Consider the following 21,362-nt stretch of genomic DNA (forward strand, 5'->3'; position numbering starts at 1 on the left):
GAAAGGGACCCCAAGAAAACGACGATCTCTCTGTACACACTGTTTCTGAAACCAGTTCTCCACCGGTGGGAAATACGAGGGAAATAGTGATGATTGAAACTTTCGTTAATTACACTTTTAGTCCCAAAGTTTAAATTAATTTCAAAATTGAACTACTGAGACCCTGACATTATAACCCACATGGTTCCGTTGGTTCTGTTAATTAGTTAGTTAGGATATTCAGCTCTCACCCGAAAGACTCGCGTTCATGTCCCGACAACGGAACCATATATAAAGAATACTATCTCTATTTGTATGAGGCGTTTTGGTAAACCCAAAACAAAGCCACAGGAGCTTATGCTCAAAGTGAACAATTTCATATAATTGTAGAGAGTCGTGTTCGTGTCACAATGGTACTTTGATAGCAGCGGACTTGCAATTGTGCAACACGCACTTCTCAGCAACTGAGTTAAATCTATTTATTATTGTGTCGCTTACGATCAAGCAACATATTTTCGAAAGCAAAATTTGAGAAATTGAAATTTATGTTATATGGGAATGAAGGTAAGTAAAAGGCAACAAATAAATTATTCCTGCCAAATTAATTAGCATAAGGTTTTTTTTTAAATTGTCCTAATTATTTCCGCGAAACTAATTAGCACAAAATTAATTAGCATAATTTCTGTTTTATAATATATTTTTATTAAACAAACTGTAAATAAAAAATTAACATAATATTTACGAACAAAAATATTTCTCAACCATTAGAGGTGGGTACAGGTGGAGACTCGATTCTAAATGAAAATCTTTTATATTTATTATATTTTTAATCAATTAACTTTAGTCATATCCCTACTTGATAGTATATAAGCCGTTGTTGTTGCTTTTTGCTTACATTCTCATATAACACTAATTTCAATTTCTCAAAATTTGCTTTCAAAACTTTATTTCGAAATCTCTTTGCTCCCGTTTTCTAAAACTTTATTCTTGAACTGGGGCCAGAGGCTCGAGCATACGTTGCTTGGCCATAGGCGACGCGAGAACGAATAGGCTTAACTTACTTGTTGCTAAGAAGTGAGTACTGCACAATCGCAAATCCGCTACAATCAAAATGCGATTGTAACAAGTGTTGTCAGAATATGATACACGATTAAAAAATATATAGGCAAGACCTCTCTGCGAGTGCATATCAGATCTCTTGCCCGTGTTTGTTATCCAGAACTGAAGCAGATACTATAAATTATTTATTTTTTTTATTTTTTTTTTATTTATTTATTTTTTATTTTTTTTGATAAGGATCTCTTAAAAGAAAAAGAAAAAAAAGTAGGGGTGTACATGGTCCGGGTTGGGTTGGGTTGGGTTGAGCGATTTTTTTGACCCAACCCAAAAGTTCGAGTTGGTTGGATTGGTAGCCCAACCCAACCCGAAACTTTTCACAACCCGACCCAACCAAACCCTCTATTTTTTGTTGAGTTCGGGTTGGGTTGTTAAATTTTTTTTTTAAGTTTTATTTATCCACAATTTATAATTATTCCGATACAATCTTATATAAAATATATTAAAAATTTACCAACAAACACAAATCAATCCATAATTATTAAAAAAAAAAAAAAAACAAATTTAATAAAAAACAACGAGTGAAAATTTTAACATATTAACATAGTTCGAGTGAAAATTGTGACATATTACATAGTTCAACATGTCATAAAACTAAAGAATGCTGGACATTTCTTGAAAAGAGGTAAAATGATTAATTTAAAGATAGTATATATAACAAAAAAAAACATATAAAAATATTTTAGTTGAAATATGTTTACTTATACGTTGATTTGATAAGGATGGATAACCTTAAACTATTAGAAAAATAATATATATAAATATAAATTATGATATAATAATATTACTACAAATAGAAAATAAATACATTTGAATTTAGAATTACTGTTTATCTTTAAATATATTTAAACTAAAATTTAAAAATATAATAACTTTGCAACAAATAGAAAATAAATATATTAAAACAAACTTTGTGAGCATTCCCTATAAAATTATTGGTTTATCTTTAAATATATTTAAACTAAAATTCAGAATTACTTGTCTATAGAATATAATTTATGAACATGGAACTAGCATGTATAAAATTCTTTAAATATATTTAAACTAAAATTTATAATTACTTGTCTATCTTTAATCCTGACAATATTATAATATATATAAAAGAAAAAAAAACATGTATTTATATATATATAATTTATGAACCTATAATTATTTGTTAGTAATGTATTTTTCCATTTAAACTAAAATTTAGAATTATTTGTCTATAGAATATAATTTATGAACATTGAACTAGCGGTATAAAATTCTTTAAATATATTTAAATTAAAATTTATAATTACTTGTCTATCTTTAATCCTTATAATATTATAGTATATATATAAGGAAAAAAAAACATGTATTTATATATATATAATTTATGAACCTATAATGATTTGCTAGTAATGTATTTTTCAATTTAAACTAAAATTTATAATTATTTGTCTATAGAATATAATTTATGACTAACAATATATAAAATTCTTTAAATATATTTAAACTAAAATTTATAATTACTTGTCTATTTTAATCCTGATAATATTATTATATATATATAAGGAAAAAAAACATGTATTCATATATATATAATTTATGAACCTATAATTGTTCGTTAGTAATGTATTTTTGAAAAATATATATATAAAAGAAAAAAAAAACATGTATTTATATATATATAATTTATGAACATATAATACTTTTCTATCTTCAATCTTTATAATATATAATATAATACTTTTCTATGTTGAATCTTTATAATATATAATTTATGAACCTATAATGGTTTGTTAGTAAAGTATTTTAAAAAATATATATATATATATATAAAAGAAAAAAAAAAAACAAAAAAAACATGTATTTATATATATAATTCATGAACATATAATACTTGTCTATGTTTAATCTTTATAATATATAATTTATGAACCTATAATGGTTTGTTAGTAAGGTATTTTTAAAAAATATATATATATAAAAGAAAAAAAAAATCGAGAGTTTTACCCACGAACCCGAAACCTAATCGATTTAGTTCGGGTTCAGAAAAATGAATCCAACCCAACCCAACCCTTGTTGGGTTGAGTTGGTCCGGGCTGTCGGGATGAATGTACACCCGTAAAAAAAGTATTTTATATTAAGATTGTGTTTTAGTTGAAGAACAAAAAACCATAGTTTCGTCTATTTTGCATCAAAATAATTTGAATTTCGTTAATGTGTTTGTAACTCACAAAATTTTAATAGGTTTTAAATATTTTAAAAATAAATTGTTTTACCGTTATACCCTTAAAACATTTATTCCCTTACTCCCCGGCAGCTACTCTCTCATCCCCATTTTCATTTTCGCGGCAAACTATTCCACTGAATTCTATCTCCATTTCTGTTCCTCATCAATCCACAGTCACACTCTCGCAAACAATGTGGCGGCGGAGTTTCAGCAGCGCCGCCGGATCTGCGGCCGTCTTGAAGAATCAGAAATGGGATGCATTGGTAATCGGCGGTGGCCACAATGGCCTTACCGCTGCTGCGTACCTAGCTCGTGGCGGTCTCTCCGTCGCAGTACTTGAGCGACGCCATGTACTCGGTGGCGCTGCCGTGACTGAAGAACTCATCCCCGGCTTTAAATTCTCCCGGTGCAGTTACCTACAGAGTCTCCTCCGTCCATCTGTCATCAAGTCGGTTTAACTGTTTTTATAATCTAATCCGTTTGTTCGCTTTTCATTCCTCGTTCAAGTCACTGAGTTTACTTATCGATCATTTTTTTAAAAATCATCTCTAATGGAGGTCAGGGAATTAGAGCTAGCGAGGCACGGATTAAAGCTTTTAAAGAGGAATCCATCATCTTTTACTCCTTGTTTGGATGGGCGATATCTTTTGTTAGGTCCTAATAAGGATCTTAATTATTCAGAAATTTCCAAGTTCTCCAAACGAGACGCTGACGCTTATCCCAGGTCTGGATCCTTCCATTCTTGCATGTTTGTATTATTGATCCGCTAATGCCAAAGCAGCTCTAATGTTGGGCTTATGTTTGAGTAAGAGTTACATTAATGATTGAAATTTTCAAAAGGATGTATAATCATGGTGTTTACCAAAGACTTTCCTGACCGTTTACACCGATATATAGCTTGGGATACAATATTGTTGAAAAGTTTTGTGTAGCTTTGTGTCTTTTCTGACCGTTTACACCGATATATAGCTTGGAAAACAACATTGTTGAAAAGTTTTGTGTACGTCTGTGTCTTTTCTGCAAATATTCTTTGATTTCTTTCTTTCCACATATTCCAAAAGAAAGCTATGATGAAATTTTTCCACAATAGGGCTTTTGCATTCTTGAAAAGGAGGTACGTTAAGGCCATATCTAAAAATTCCTTTACCTCCCTAGCAAATGTGAGTTGTCCAAAAATTATGAGCGTATGTACATTACATAAACAAGTGGCTTTGTAATTCGTTTTCTTTCTTGCATAATCGACACCAATTGAGAAAGAGTGATGTAAGAATTACATTTTCTAAGAATAGCAAGGAATACATAGGCTTATGAACTTCGAATGATCACATAGAATGCCAGACAAGATGACTGGGCTGTGCGACATTGTCTATTGACTAACTTAGTTAAGTCTTCAATATGTTTGAAGTTGTTTACTGTATCTAAAATCCGAATCTTCTATTAACCACACTTTTGTTCATTCTCAAACTTGTTTGACTATGTTTAATAGATAAAACGTGAGTATCTTAAAATCTTCCATTTTTGGTGCATACAGATATGAGGCTCAATTAGAAAGGTTCTGTAAATTCATGGATCTTCTTCTGGACTCACCCACGCCAGAGATCCTGCATGACATTTCATCTCTTAAACATCGGCTTGGGGATAAGTTAAAAAATTCAGCTTTTTGGGCAAAATGTCTTCGAAGCGCTCTTTCTCTGGGGCAAAAGGATATGGTGTAGGAGATCTATCTCTATTATTTATTTGTATGTGTTCATCTAATCTAGTTTTATTGAAAAATGCTGAAATTTTTGTCAATTTCTTATTGAACTTTGGCTTTAAAGGGACTGCATTCTTTTAGCAGTGTTGCCATTTAAAGTATGAGTTCGTGGAAATATTTTTGTTTAAATTTCAATTCACGGGCTGGCTGAGAATCCCTTTTAAATGCGTTTCTTTTTAATATGATCCATTTTTAAGTATGTTGTTATTGATTTTTTGCAGAGACTTCATGGACCTTCTGTTTTCTCCGTCTTCGAAGGTTTTAAACAATTGGTTTGAGGTTGTCATCTAATTTTTTAATGTCTGTTCTACTCTTTCAAATACTGACAATCTTAATTGTTCTATTTGTATTCGATATAAGAGTGATCAACTTCCTCTCCCTCCACCTCCGCCAGTCAATTTTCTATCTTGCACTTGAAATTTAAACTATGTTCTTGTTTCACATTTCTTAATTTTAGTCTTTGAAGTATATTTTTCTCATTTTTCCAGAGTTCTTGCCAGATGTGATTCCATTATACAGTCAACTGATTCTACTACAAATTGGAAATCATTTTTCTCAGTACTTCATTTTAGCTTTTGAGCCTTTGCTAATTACTTTATAACCAATAATTTATGAAGTTAACTTTGCAAGGGATTTGTTGCCTGTCTGTCTTCTAGCCATACCTTCTGTCATTTCTCAATATTTTGAATTACATTACCTTCGTAAGATATACAAGAAGCATAGATACATTAGTTTAACTAGCATGTTTGTGTCAGACATTTGAACACTTTGATACTCGTTGGACATGTATACAAACACTCTTTAGCGCTATAGATGTGTTCGACACTGGTTGTACAAAGTCAATATAGGTCCAACATTTATCAGACACGGATCAAACACTTGTAAAGTACACTGAATAGTCACATGATAATATAGGACAAAAAATAAATAAAGTTGAGAGAGAAATACATCAAACTCATTTTTTAAGCATGTATAAACTTATTTCAAGCATGTATAAACTTATTGACTTTAGCACCAGTCAAGAATCGAATTATAGGCACTGAACGAAGTCAAAGCTCTTATGAGTTTTCGTAGTACAAAAATGTATATTTTAATAAATGGGTCCTTGTCTTGTCTATGTCCTAGATTTTTAAAATTGACTTGTCACTGTATCAGTGTCATGTGGTATCCGTATCCGTACTTCTTACTATATTTGATGATTAAATTGTTTGTAGTTTCTCTAACAAATTCTTCATCACATATTATTTAGGGAGATGTTCTGAAAGCTACACTTGCAACAGATGCTATCATAGGGACGGTGGTAAGGATTCTTATATGTCAACAATCTATATATATATATGCTTCGAATATAATTGAATAAATTTTAAACTAGTGAAATTTCATACTATACTATCTTGACACTCGTCCTCCCAACTCATTTGCCTTTTTTTATATCCATGGATGCCTTTCTTTTCTTGCCCGCTTTTCTCATGGCTTCCTCCGACTAGAACTATGCTCCTCAATCAACTCTTATTGAGACAAAAAAAAATTCTTGTTGAAGATAGATGGCTTTTACTTGCTAACCTCAAACTTCTCATTCTCTCTTTGAAATATTCAGGAGCATCATAGCCAATCTTTATTACATGTGGTTGCCAAAAAAACTCATAAGATGTTAAATCCTAGATAGGTGGCCACCATACTTTAAACCCTTATTTTTCATCGGCTTTAGTGACCATTAGGCCAACCCATGGTGGTTGTTTCCTACTATTCATCATTCCCCACCATTTGAAAACCCTTAAAGATAAATGCTCGACCATCCAACTTCATACGTAGAAATTCCCTCAAGAGACTCCCAATTGAAAAACAATATTTGGTTTTTCCCTTCAGGTTGTTTCTTTGGTTTTAGAGGAATGAAGTGTTTTGATGTTTCTTATTAAAAAAAAAATGGTCATTAAAACACTTCTCTGGAAAATCTTACCCCCCACTCGCTGCCGCTGTTCGATGCTAAGGATCGTGAATTAAATCCTAAGCAGTCACCTCTTTGAGATATAAAAGTTTCAGCTTTCTTGCTACTAAATTTCATGGAGTTTGATAGTTCTACTAGTGTAGTTCAGATTCTCTAATTGGCCTACCTAAGATTTTCCCAAAATGAAAGAAGCTATTGCATCAAACCTCCTTGGGTTGGCATAGTGGTCAATAAGGGCCGTGGTCTGACACTTAAGATCATGAATTAAATCCTTAGGAGGCACTTATTTGGGATATTAAAGACTTAGCTTTCTTGCTTCCAAATATTATGGAGTTCGATGGTTCTATTAGTGAAGTTAGATTCACTAATTGGCCTAACGGAGATTTTCCCAAAATGAAAGAGACCTTTACATCAAACCACATTTGATTGACCTAGTGATCAATAAGGACCAAAGTAAGTAAGAAAGGAGTTTAGAAGGTATAGGTTTGAGTTATGGTGGCCACCTACTATGGATATAATAACCTACCAGTTTTCTTGACAATCAAATGTAGTAGGATTAGACAGTTGTGCAATGAGAATAATTGAGGTGTGTGCAAGCTAAAAGAAAAGAAAAACAAATAAATCTATTACTTTGAGATACTCTGTCAACTTGAACGTTGACAACATATAATTGGTTATTCAATCATATTAGTTGACGTCTGATAGAGCTCAAATTTTTAACATTTGTATATTCATCTCTCAGCAATCTGCTCCCATTTAACATAGTATACCACTATTCAATCATATTTAACATTGAATACCACCATTTGATCATATTAGTTGTGCTATAGTCATATAAAGCTCAAATTTTTTAACATTAGTACATTTTATCTCAATGCAATCCGTTCTTATTTTCACATGCTTCAATTTTCCTTTGTCAAGAGGCATAATATGAAGAATCAATTGCTTTTGGATGTTTTTGTTAGATCGTTGTGATTATTATTACTTTGTGATTCTGTAATTGGACGAGGATGTGCTTAATATTGTCAATTATACAGAATCAGAATACGAACAGTAACAACTATCTTTACCTACTTGACTTCGTAGTTCATATTGTAGGCAAGTGTGCACACACCTGGTAGTGGATATGTGCTACTTCATCATGTGATGGGTGAAACTGATGGGGATCGTGGTATCTGGTCGTATGTATTCCAGTTTTTGGTTTGACATATAAATTGCAAAACATAGATTAGAAACTGTAAATTACCTGTTGTTCCTTTTCCTTATATGAAATTTAAAAGCATTGATTTTTTGAAGGGCACACGGATTTGTATCTTGTTTAAAAATATGAAGTAGCCTGGTTGAAAATTTGTTTACTAGCTAGCTCCATGTCAGGGTCCAAACATTGATGATAATCATAGCTCCATTCGATTTTTGGCATTTTTGTATGTTGTCATTATTTATTTTTTTGGGTGAGAAATCGAGCTTTTCATAAAGAAAAATAAAAGAACGTACAAGGACATACAAAAAAACAAGCCCACACAAGAGGTCTCAATACTAACTACCGGAATGGACCCCAATCCAAACGAATGAGACCAAGCTGGTAATTACAAAAAGCCCAATGAACGGACATCTATGAAGATGCATTAAACCTAGCAACCTCCCAAACCTACTCCCAAGATCTCTCAATCCTTCTAAAAATTCTACTAGAGAAGCCAAATCCCGCAAAAAATATCAAAGAAACAAGCATTTTTTTCAACATTTATTTGATCCTTCATTAACTTTTCAAGCTCGTATTTCTATGGACTACAAATCTTAAATATATTTTCTGACAATTTTAAATTTTAATTTTTAATTTTCTTACAAATCTTGGCTTATTTTATGAGTGGGTTATTGTATAAATTTGATCTTATGGCATTGTATTGTAAGGTGAGAGAATGTATTATCTTGCACAACTGGAGATCCTTCCTTCCATCGTGTTCAAGGACATACACTTCCTAAGGAGTTTAAAAGAAAAATTCAAACAAACAATGCTAGAAGAGTTATAAAGCAAACACCATTGAGCCCTGAAGTTAGCTAGATCAAAGCACTTTAGTCGATATGATAAATATGAATTGGGTTTTTTTTTTTCTTTGTAGTAACCAGTGAATAGTGTAGAATAGGAAGCTGGGTTTTCTCGTTCTTGAAATATGTTTTTATTTCCCCATTGTTGAGTTCCCATATGGATGTACTATTATTATTTTTCTTTAAACCAGTGATAAATGTTTCTCAATGAAAGCACATTTATTCTTAAAAAAAAAAAAAAATCTAATTTTATGAAAACATTGTTCATTAAGGATGTAGTTTAATTAAAAGTTTCTCCCAGGTATGTTGAAGGTGGTATGGGCTCTGTATCAATGGCCATTAGTAATGCAGCAAAGGAAGCAGGCGCTCATATTATCACAAATGCTGAGGTACAATTGCTTCTTTGTTTCTATTTTTGGATTATTTTATTTATTTATTTATTTATTTTTTTTTTGGATAAGATACAATTTTATTGATATTTGAAATTTACAAAAGGGATATGCTATCCATGATGTTTACAAAAAACCTTCTCAATTTACAATAAGGGAGGTATGATGGTAGGATGCAAAGGTATTAGACAATTTACACCTAGATATAGCGTGATAAACAACATTATCGAGAGTGTAGTATAAGTTTGTTCCTTCTCCGTGAATACTCTTTGTTTCTATTTTGGGATTAGAAAAAAATTATCGTTGAATAATATTAAAAAGTATACAGAAAGATCCTGAACATAGATTATTTGATTAAGCACCAATAACCTTTCAATAACCTCCCGAAAGGTTCGAGATTCGTATCTCCACGTCCATCCCAAATTGAGCAAATAAAATAAGATTGCAACCTATTTTTCTCTTTAACACAACTAAAATTTTCATTAATTATTGACATGTTCATATGTAATCAAAGACTCCAAAAAGAAGATTACTGGAAAATTTAACCAATTAAAGTTTACAGCAATGCCATTTGCAGATAAATTACAAAAAGCTATTGAATTGGTAAGTGAGGAAGCTCTCTGAAATTTAATTGAATCCAACAAACCATGAAATTGAATTTTAATCATGGTCTCTCTTGGGGTTTTTCTTGTCTCCATAGATATGTTTAAAGTTTTCTCTATAGAGAAGTTCTGCCTTTACTCAATAAAAAGCTGAAAGACTGATAACTTCAATTTAGCAAGCCTTGTCTCATGGTGTTTTTCTTGGATTCTCAATTATGTACCCCTTTGAAGTTTAATCATGGTTATGTTGATGTATAGAAAGTAAGATTTTCTTTGTATAGAAAACTAACTTTTTTAAAAGATGGATTCGATCACATCCCTCCTAGAACTCTCCTACAATGAACACAGTTCTAATCCTCTCTAACCAAGATAAACCAAAGAATGGACAAGAATTGAGTCTACAAGTGAACCCAACCTCTTGGAACGTATAGTCTATCATAACCTCTTCTAACGCCTTTGGGTGCTCAATCTCTACACAAATGCTATTCTAAAATCCTATGAAAAAAAATCAAAATTTAACTCTGATCAGGCATGACCGCTAAAGATGATTCAAATCTTCATATCCTCCTCCCTCGCCTCTTTGCCTTCAAGGATGGTCTTCTATTTTGGCTTCTGATAGCCCTTGCAAATGTGAGTTTTAAGGCATGTTTAAGTCTGAGTTTCTGGGGAATTTTCTGGACAGCTTTTTTTTGGTTTACTTGGGAGGAGGAAATCATAGACTTTTTGGAGACAGGTCATATCTGTTTGATTCCAATTTACTTCTTCTTGGTGGTGTTCAAATAAGTTATTTACAAGGGAAAATAAAAAATTGCTTATGTATGAATGAACAAGTGATAAATGATAATGAAAAACTAAACCTCTGCAAATCTCTTGGAAACCTCTTCTCTTGTACTTCTATGGTGGGTGGAGTTTCTTTTACCCCTGACCCTTTGGTTGTTCTTTAGTAGTCTTTCTTATAAATATATTTCTCTATTTCCTATTTTAAAAATGAAAAAACAAAACAAAGGAGCAGCTGGGTTGCCTCTCCGTAATAAATTACAGTCAATTGTTTGGGAAAATTACTTATGTTAGTGCATGTAATTCATATTAATGCATAAACTTGCATGTCATCCTTATTCTTTTTTTTAATTTTTTTTTGTTAGGTGTCAGAATTGATGGTTGAGGACTCTGGTAGAGTAAAAGGGGTTAGTATTTACATCCTGCTGACTTTGAAGTATTGATCATAAAGTGATGACACGGGAATTATATAGGTGCGTCTAGCCGATGGCACATGTGTGCAAGCCTCAACTGTTCTGTCAAATGCAACGCCTTATAAAACATTTATGGTAAGCATTGTTAACTTTTTAATGAATTTTAAGTACTGCTAGAAACATGCGGTCACATTTGCTGATTGACACCTTATAAATTGTGATAATTTGTTGAATTCCACCACAGATATGATAATATCAATTGCACTTTGTACTTTTTATGCACACAGGAACTAATGCCTCCTGATATACTTCCTGATGAGTTTCTACGCGCTATTAAACATGTTGATTACCGATCTGTAAGATTTCTTCCTTTCTTCTTCTTCTTCTATTTTTTTTTTTTTTTTTTTTTTTTTTTTTTTTTTACAAGAAACAACGCTTTTCATTGAAGAAATGGAAAAAAAAAAAAAAAGATACTAGCTCCACAAAGGAGAAAAACAGAAAAGAAAAAGAGCAATGTAAGAGAAGGAAATTGTGGGAAAGTAGAGGCGGCAAAGTTCAAATTAATACCTTGAAGAGAGAACCCCTAGAAAAGCTTAGAATTTGGACACCAAATTGAGGCCTTCGAATGTGCCACCTCAAAACGATTTAACTTTTAATGATGCCTCTCCTTTTGGAAGATTATTATTGATAAAGCAGAAAGAAGGTTTTCAACATGGTCATCATGTTATACTTCCAAAGGCGGAAGACTCACCCCAATACAAGCCACACAACTTACCACATGTTCCGATTTGAAATGCAACAAAAAGTGGCTACAGTAATAGAAAGATTACGAAACTATCCGTGGAAAGATGGTCAACACCTTGTCTGATGGAGTATCATAAACCTTCCAGGAGACAAGAGAGGACTTGGTCTATTTTTAATAAAGGAGAAGAACAAGGCTCTCCTCGCCAAATGGATGATATTATCATGAAGACAATGCCTTGTGTAAAAAATTTATAAGGGCCAAATATACTCCTACATCATATACAAATTGACCCCCTCCACCTCTGCAAGGGGGCCATGGATGTACATAAAAAACACCAAAACCTTGTCACCAGTCAAATTTGTCATAGGATGGGTGGAGAAAGCACTTCTTTTCTGGACATCTTGGACTAAAAACACCATGCTAACCTTTCAGTATCCACTTATGTATAGACTCTCTCGTAGGAAAACAACCACGATCAAAGAAACATAGAATGATGTTAACAATTTATGGGACCTAAAGCGTAGTAGGTGCCTTTAGGATAATGAAACCATGGAATGGGCTGAATTAAGCCTCGACCTCGCTCTAGTTGTAATGTCTAAAAAAGCAGACTCATTGACATGGCTTCCTAGCGCTGACGGAGTCTTCTCTACAAATTTTTTGATGATGGACATAGGGAAAAAAGGAGGGAATAAACACCACGCTAGCAAAGACAATATGGAAAGAAAATCACTCTAAAAAGGTGAAGTTCTTCATTGGGGAAATAGCGCATAAAGCCATTAGCACAAGTGAAAATCTACATAAAAGAATGCCCTATATGACTCTATCTCCAAGTTGGTGCCCATTATGAAATTACGAAGCCACTTATTTATGCAATACACATATGCTCATAATTTCTTGAAAATGATTCTCTTTCTTTTCGGATGACATCTCACTTTTCCCTAGTGAGGTAAGAATTTATTGAAGATGACCTTAACATACCACCCCTTCAAGAATTCAAAAGTGTTTCTATGGAAAAATCTCATTATGGCTTTCTTTTGGAATCAATGGAAAGAAAAAAACAAAGAACACGTAGACTGATACAAAGCTCTTCGACAATATTGTTTACCGCGCTATATCTTGTGTAAATTGTCTAATATTTTTGCTTCCTATTGTCATACCTCCCTTATTGTAAATTGGAAAGGTTTTTTTTCATAAACATCATGGGTAACACATTCCTTTTGTAAATTTCAAATATCAATGAAATTGTCTCTTAAAAAAAAACTTTCTGATTTATTTCCAACCCTAGTTCCAAAAGAATTGCTTTTACAGCGTTGAGCCATAAGAGATGAGACCGAGAAGGAAAGCAAGGACCCATTAAAACTTTAGAAAGTTGCACTTTGTGTCATTTGATTATCATGGTGATTGTAATTTATGTTTAGGGATAATTGCTTAAATTATAATAACCTCTGCGATGGGTGGTTCTTACATTTTCTCCTCAATTTTATTACTATTAGTATACTTTTTGTTTCTTCTAAAAAACGAATTGATTCATTCGTACTTGAAACATTTTTTGTCATTCAATGAAACAGGCAACTACCAAAATTAACTTAGCAGTTGACAAAATACCCCACTTTCCTTGTTGTAAGTTGAGCCCAGCTGAAGCAGAACATCAGCTCGTTGGCACCATTCATATTGGTGCAGAAAGGTATGCTAAGAGTAGCCCATCATCTTGTTATTTGCTTCTATTTGAAATCTTTGGAAGTGGTGGAAACTGATAATCTTCTAGTTATGCTTAAATAATTGGCAATTATACAGGAGAATACATTAAATTAATATTTGATCACCGAAAGAATTATGTTCTTGGACAGCAAGTAGAAGCAAAATACCAGATTGAAAGAAACTAAAGCAAATCATTTTGTTTCCCCTTTTCCTTGCCACTGTCACTAAGCTAGACTAAAAAGATGAGAAGATTGGTGTAACTATCGAAAATACGAGCAGGTTTTAGAAGATACATGTGCTAATGTTGGTTATTCAAGTGTCATGTCTCCTCGCTGGTCACGGCACAATTTGGCATGCGACTTCACCATCCATGATAGAATGCTTTTCTTTCAATGTCATGCAAGATAGCATGTAGTTCCTTAGAACTTCAGTTGTTAAACCTTGTTCTTCTGATTTAGTATGGAGGAGATTGACTTGGCTTGTCAAGATGCTTCGAATGGCTTACCGTCTAGAAGACCTATTATTGAGATGACAATCCCCTCTATACTAGACCGGACAATATCTCCTCCAGGTTTGCAACATATTATATTCTATCTGTTTGTTCTTTTTGGTAATAATATTCTATCTGTTTGTTCCTTTTGGTAAGAATATTCTATCTATGTGTGACATTGATATAAATATGCTTATTGCATTAATCCAAATATTTTTGGCATCTTCTTATTCTCTTGAGTTTATGGTTGGTGCAACCATGTATTGGAGAAGAAGAGCAATATATTTAGTTTTCTTTTTGGATAAGAAACCACATCATCATTAAGATAAAGTTATACAAAAAAAGGGGACGACCACACCCGATTGAATAGTACAGCACTCTGGCCAATAGGTTTTTTGAAATGGAAACAATACTTTTCATTAATGCAATAGGGTGTTTAGCATTGTGAAAAAAGGGCAGAGTTTTTGCAGCAAGACAGAGCCAAAAAAGATAATGATTCGAAGAAACTGCCGAATTAGTTTTCCTTTTCCTTGATAATGCGATTATTCCTTTCAAACGTATATGAACGGAAGGCCCTAATGAAATTCAGCCATAAAACTTCCTTCTCTCATTTGAAATAATATACAACCAAAACAGAGGCCAGCCGCATGGATGTTCTCCTGGCAGCACATTGCACCAACCAAAGAAGGAAAAAGTCGGTCCCCAGAAAACTGTAGGATGAGATATTTAGCCTTCTTAGATAGCTGCCTTTTCACATTCCTCGAGTTTTTTTTTTTTTAGATCCACATGATTCCAGGTCCACGTGAGAGATTTAACTGCCCTTGAATCTATAAGGTTAATTGCTTGTTTTTAACAAAATTTCCCCTCAACCTTAAAGCATTAGTACAATTAAACCTTATTGTTATAATTTTATTAAGGGTCAATAAGAAAATGTACAAACTATCCCTAATTCAAAGGGGTTGATACAATTAAATCCTTAAATTATAGATATTGTTACCATTAAACTCAAAATTTTAAATTTAATAAAATTTTAAAATTTTAACCGTGAGAAGATTATTTAAAATATTCAACGACTAAAATATGAGTAATGAAATGATAATTCATGTTTGGAAGATGTAAATTATAGTTCCCTTGTTATATTCTTAAGAAGTTAAATTGTTAGTTTACCTAATGTAGTTGTATAAAGAAAAGTCATAGGATGCTGGCCTTCTTTGTATGTGATCGGCAATTTGAGTTTATTAACAACCTATTCTGACTGAATTGATGGAGTCTTTTGTCTTGTAGGCAAGCATGTGATCAATTTATTTATTCAGTACACTCCATACAAACCATCCGATGGTTCTTGGGAAGATCCTGTTTATAGGGTGAGTTCAGTTCTAGAATGAACATAAGTTGTTTACTTTGGGCACTATAATAGGAGATTTGAGCATCTAATTGCTCGTTTTAATTCCCTTGTTTCTCTGTTTCTAGAATGAATCTTGTAGAGTTTCTCTGTTTTAATTCCCTTGTTTTTCTCTCATCTCTCATCTAATTGCTCGTTCAACGCACACCATAATTCATAATTAACCCGTTTGATGCTTCCTTGGAAATTCTGCTTATAGTAACGTCGGTAGTAGATCATGGATATCGTGGATTTTGGTTGCACATTTAATTTGCATGAGGTCAACTTCTACTAACTTGTGTACAATGTGTTTGTAATAGCCCAACCCACCATCAGCCGATATTGTCTTCTTTGGGCTTTTCCTTTCGAGCTTCCCCTGAAGGTTTTTAAACGCGTCCATTAGAGAGAGGTTTCTACACCCTTATAAACAATGCGCTTTCTTCTCCTCCCCAACCGATGTGGGATCTCACAATCCAGGACCCAGCATCCTCGCTGGCACTTGTTCCCTTCTCCAATCAATGTGGGACCCCCTAGTCCACCTCCTTCGGGGCCCAGCGTCCTTGCTGGCACACCGCCTCGTGTCCACCCTCCTTCAAGGCTCAGCCTCCTTGCTGGCACATCGCCCGATGTATGGTTATGATACCATTTATAACGGCACAAGCCTACCGCTGGCAGATATTGGTCTTTTTGGGCTTCTCCTCAAGGTTTCTACAACGTGTCTGCTAGGGATTGGCTTCCACACCCTTATAATGAATGTTTTGTTATCCTCCCCAATCGATGTGGGATCTCACAGTGTTCTCGATCATTTTTACTCTTAACACTGCCTAATAATGCTGAAAACTGAATTGTTACTAATCTTGATACATTTTATCAGTCCAGCTTTGAGCGCATTGAATTCTCTCTTTGCAGGAATCGTTTGCTCAAAGATGTTTTGCTTTGATTGATGAATATGCACCTCAGTTTAGCTCATCAGTTATTGGTTATGACATGTTAACTCCCCCTGATCTTGAAAGAGAAATTGGTCTGACAGGTAAAGAATCTTCTGCAGGAATGTTAGCTTAGTCATCTTGTACAAAATCAGTGGAGAGTGTCTTTGTTATGTCTTTTAAATGTCTCATGGATGAGCACAAAATCACTTCAGTACTACGTAGTTGATAACAAATCTCTTATAAATTTCCTTTTGCAGGAGGGAATATCTTCCATGGCGCCATGGGGTTGGACTCGCTCTTCCTTTTGCGGCCAGTTAAAGGATGGTTAGTCGTTCAGTCTGATATATAATGGGAACTATTCTTTTGTGCATTTAGAAATGAGTGATTTGAATGGTGGAGGTTGTCCAATGCCAATGCAGGTCAAATTATAGAAGTCCAGTGAAAGGGCTGTATTTGTGTGGAAGTGGTGCCCATCCTGGAGGTGGTGTCATGGGGGCGCCTGGTCGTAATGCTGCAAACTTGGTTCTTCAAGATTTGAACGGACAACTCAAATGAGCTCACTGTTCTCCCATAAAAACTCTTTTCTTCCACGTCGAGTTTGCGGGAGCGACAGTTGAACGGGTTAAAAGTATTTTCAGTCAATGAAAAAACCAAAAAAAGCTTTGCGGGCAGAGGCCTTTGGGTGCCCCCTCATGTTATGAATTGGGGCCTCACAATCTCCTGCCGATATGCTATTCTCTCATGCCTTTCTTCGTTCATGGTTCGATATTTTGGTGTCCTAGGTGTAGAGGAACCACACCAATCTATCGTGAAAATCCTAGAGTTTTCTTTATAACTAAATGTAGTAGTGTCTAACGATATTAACGTAAGTTTAATTGAGATATGTTTGATGCATAACTATTATAAAACGTTGAAATTTTTATAGTGTTTGAAGTAGGTTTCAACCCTTTAAAATTTTAAACACTCCATGCCCATATCCACTTGTTTTTTTTTAATAATTTCATTTTCAAATCTTAAATATCAATATATGATGTTTTAGAAACATTCTAGAACGGCGAAGGACGTATAAAAATAGAAGGCATATTTACATATTTAAATCATGGTTCTATTTAAAAGTTTTAAATGTCATTGTATGTTGGTAAGAATTGATTGAAACTTTAGCGGAACGCACACCTTTGGCTAATTTGGGGGTTGGTCGGCGAACAAAAATGTACTCCGATACATAACAAAACAAATAATTCGTAAGAGAATATTTTATTAAATAAGGTAATTTATAAGTATATAGAAAGATTATTTAGGTGTTTTAATTTTTCATTTAATTTTCTATAATTTATTTTAATAAAAAACTGGGTTTTTTTTTTTTTTTTTGGAACAATTTTAAAATGAAAAAAAATATAATTAAAGTATATAAAATAAATTAGTTATTTAAAGCCATTGGATTTCACGTCCATCTGCAAATTTTATTTATTTATTTATTTTAATATCGTTACAAACATTTTCTTAAGGGTAAAAAAAATCGGGTTCTCGTTTTACTGGAAGCAGGGTTCACTGGTCCAGTAGCGCTCTCCATAAGCTCTAGGTTAGCGTCTTCCCTATCCTTTACCACGACGTTTGAGATCGACCCTACTGAAGATTTTGCTTATCGGACCGCCGTGTACTCTCTATTTCACCAATGAGGTTCTTCTTCTAATCTTCATTCTTCATTCTTTCGGTTGGTTTGGAGCTTCATTTCATTTCTTGTGGTGTTTGATGATGATTTTGGGTGCTGAATTATTACAAGTTCTGCTGTAATTTACATCTGTTTCATCTGGTATCGCGTAATTTTGCTCTTTTCTGCTCTAAGTATCGGTTAATGTTCAGTGTGGCATTCTCTTTGATTGGTTGAATGGGTTTAAGCTTTTTTAACTTCGTTCTCTGATTCATATGTTGGACCCTGAAATTGGAATGGTTTATTTTGAAATTTTGATTTCGGGTTGAAAATTTTATCAGAATGAGCTCCGAACGTGAACGAATATGTTCTAATTCCCTTTCCAATTCCAATTAGCCAAACGACCGATCTTTTTTCTCATTGTTTTTCAAAGTAACTTTAGTGTTTGTTGCCCAAATTGAATCTCTCCAACTAACCAAATGGATGCGGGAATGTTTTTGCTCTCCATAATATTTGACACACTGAAATTGGTAGGATATTTAGGCAGCCACAATCGATCCACGGGCTAATTTCATTGTTTAACATATTTTGCATCTATTTAACAGTAGAACACTCTGGAAGCTCTAAAAGAGACTTTAATATCTTCGTTTCTCCATGGCTAAGTAATGGAAAATAATCTAAACAGCATATCAATTCTCTTCATCTATTTGACTGGTGACTAAACTCTGCTAAACCAGAATTTATGGCTGATGGTTGGATTCTTGTAGAGTGGTATTTTCTATTTTATTTTGCTCACTTGCTATGGTTTCTTTTGTTAATCTTATTTAAAGTGTATCTAATTCAGTGATTTTAACAAAATTGTAGCTGCTGATTCTGTGGCTTGGAGAATATAAACATATAGTGGTATTGTGGGGCACTAAGAACAGAGATTTCATATGATGATTTTGTCGGGATTGAGTGGGAAACCCTCGAAATGTTGTCTTCTGAGACCTAGTCCCAGGATTCCACGTGAGCTGGTTTCATCTTTTCCCAATGGGAACTTTAGAGAAAATATTGATTTGCAATATCTCAAAAGGTTCTGCTCACTACTACACGTTAGTGTTCTGATGTGGTCATTCCAATTCATGATTCATTTACCTTGTTGTTTAATGCAGAAGTTGCTGGACGGGTCCTGCTCTTAGAGGCAAAACTCTCCAGATTCGACACACTACTAAGTGTGCATTTGATGCTTCCGGAGATTTTGCAAATGAGTCTGCCGGTAAAGTTCTTACTCCAACTAACAACATCGATTATCTCCACCAAACTAATCCATCTAGGAAGCTCCTAGTCAAACAAAGCTCTGTGTTATTGTACCTAACTGGCAATTAACAATAGGAACAATTTAGACTGACTTTACAACATTAAAGGGATAATGGTTACATTTTAGAACTTAGGGATCAAAATAGATGTAAAGGGTTATAAATTCATGACCAAAAATTTAATTTGCTGGTTTATTTATTTAATAAACTATTGATCTACTCTCTCTATGGTTCAAAACTTTGATTATTAGGACCTGAAACATGGATTTTTTTTATCTTAAAATGAGTAAATTTTAAAACTGGGATTATAACATATGATTTTCTACACGATATCGTGATAAATTACTAATAAATTTTATAAATCTATTCGTTCTTATATTGATGACGATGATATTTACTGCAATTGTATTAAGCGAGCACCGCACTCCATTTTGACACGTAAGATATTTTCCTTCTTGACACTTTTCTAGAATTAGCTTAGCTCATCTCTGAGCTTCCTTCTTGACTCTTTTTGCTAATGCAGCTATATTCCCTCGAATACATGTAAGGGATCCATACAAACGGCTTGGCATAAGTAAGGAAGCATCTGAAGATGAAATTCAAGCTGCCAGAAACTTCCTTATTCATAGATACGCAGGGCACAAAGAAAGTGTCGATGCCATTGAATCAGCTCATGATAAAATTATTATGCAAAAATTTTATGACAGAAAGAACCCAAAAATTGATATCAAGAAAAAGGTCAGGGAAGTGAATCAGTCTCGGGTTGTGCAGGCTATAAGGAATAGGTTCCAAACACCATCTACAAAGTTCATAATCAAGTCATCCATTGCCTTTTTAGTTCTTGGAGTTCTCACCATTCTTTTTCCAACCGAGGAAGGCCCAACCCTTCAGGTTGCTATATCACTCATAGCTACTTTCTATTTCATACATGATCGACTGAAGAGCAAACTCCGAGCTTTCCTTTATGGGTATGTCTAGAACATTCATCTCATTTCCTTTTCGAAATTTATGATAGAACATAAATACTAACATATAGAACAGAATTTAATGGTATCTGATAAGATAACTGGGTTTGATTCTATGAGTTTTTCAATGGTACAGGGCTGGAGCTTTCATATTCTCATGGCTGTTGGGAACCTTTTTGATGGTATCTGTGATCCCTCCTGTAATAAAAGGTTTGAGAGGCTTTGAAGTCACTACTTCATTGATAACCTATATCTTACTCTGGGTTTCATCTACATATTTAAAGTAGCAAAGCAAATGTTTTCTTCTATTGTGAGATTCAAATTTTGCTGCGGATGAGGTTCTGATTCACAGTGTTCTGCTTCCCTGCCCCTTCGGTTGATTAATGGAGAGGATATGTTGAGATTGAAGGGTTCTTTGTTTTAGAGTTGAAAAGGATGTAAACTATTACAGATGGAAACTGTAGGTTAGTTGTTTGTTATTATCTGTATTTCATCTTTTGTTGCAATGATAATCTTTCTTGTGCAGTTTTTTGAAAGCGCGAAGCGTATTGAGCTGCAATGACCTTTTTTTGGGGGCGTTGAGCCTTGAGATAATAACCAACCAACTTTAATTTTGTAAGTTCGACAATCGAAGGTTGAATTACCCCCGAAAAGGAATCTATTGATTCTCTCCCAATTGGTTGGACCGCACGTGCAATGATTTACTTCACGGGCGAGGTCTCTGGTTCAAGTTCAGGATGACCCTATGTGGAGGACCGCAGGTGCAATGATTTACTTCACGGGCAAGGTCTCTGGTTCAAGTTCAGGATGGCCCTATGTGGAGAACATTCTTTATAAAGGTGTGGAAACCTTCCACACCTTTAAAAGGGGAAGTCGGAAAGGGAAAGTTCAAAGATAACAATATCTACTAGCATGTTAACCTTTCATTCATGCAAAATTTTGACTTAATAATTATGGTTGAAAATGATTTTTTCCCGAACCATTTCTAATTTCT

General features: G+C 33.8%; 2 protein-coding genes across 3 annotated transcripts; both read left to right on the forward strand.

Moving 5' to 3' along the window:
* Nucleotides 1–3,386: 3,386 nt before the first annotated feature.
* On the forward strand, nucleotides 3,387–17,351 carry LOC111435992 (pyridine nucleotide-disulfide oxidoreductase domain-containing protein 2-like). Its single transcript, XM_023073645.1, has 16 exons — nucleotides 3,387–3,740; nucleotides 3,855–4,016; nucleotides 4,824–5,003; nucleotides 5,267–5,324; nucleotides 6,295–6,345; nucleotides 8,089–8,171; nucleotides 9,335–9,422; nucleotides 11,167–11,208; nucleotides 11,275–11,349; nucleotides 11,502–11,570; nucleotides 13,528–13,643; nucleotides 14,116–14,228; nucleotides 15,432–15,511; nucleotides 16,438–16,558; nucleotides 16,715–16,781; nucleotides 16,877–17,351. The coding sequence occupies exons 1-16, from the start codon at nucleotides 3,484–3,486 to the stop codon at nucleotides 17,010–17,012; spliced, it is 1,698 nt and encodes a 565-aa protein (XP_022929413.1). The 5' UTR covers nucleotides 3,387–3,483; the 3' UTR covers nucleotides 17,013–17,351.
* Nucleotides 17,352–17,961: 610 nt separating this feature from the next.
* On the forward strand, nucleotides 17,962–20,904 carry LOC111435993 (protein CHAPERONE-LIKE PROTEIN OF POR1, chloroplastic-like). Of its 2 annotated transcripts, none has more exons than XM_023073647.1 (5): nucleotides 17,962–18,134; nucleotides 18,970–19,180; nucleotides 19,263–19,363; nucleotides 19,927–20,371; nucleotides 20,505–20,904. In XM_023073647.1, exons 2-5 carry the CDS (start codon nucleotides 19,041–19,043, stop codon nucleotides 20,653–20,655), a joined length of 837 nt encoding a protein of 278 aa, XP_022929415.1. In that variant the 5' UTR covers nucleotides 17,962–18,134; nucleotides 18,970–19,040; the 3' UTR covers nucleotides 20,656–20,904. The 2 variants fall into 2 exon arrangements, with proteins under 2 accessions (XP_022929415.1, XP_022929414.1); XM_023073646.1 differs by having other exon boundaries at nucleotides 17,963–18,134; nucleotides 19,260–19,363.
* Nucleotides 20,905–21,362: the final 458 nt, after the last annotated feature.

This window comes from Cucurbita moschata, unplaced genomic scaffold, assembly GCF_002738365.1.
Source record: "Cucurbita moschata cultivar Rifu unplaced genomic scaffold, Cmos_1.0 Cmo_Scf00051, whole genome shotgun sequence".
In the NCBI taxonomy this organism is placed as follows: Eukaryota; Viridiplantae; Streptophyta; class Magnoliopsida; order Cucurbitales; family Cucurbitaceae; genus Cucurbita; species Cucurbita moschata.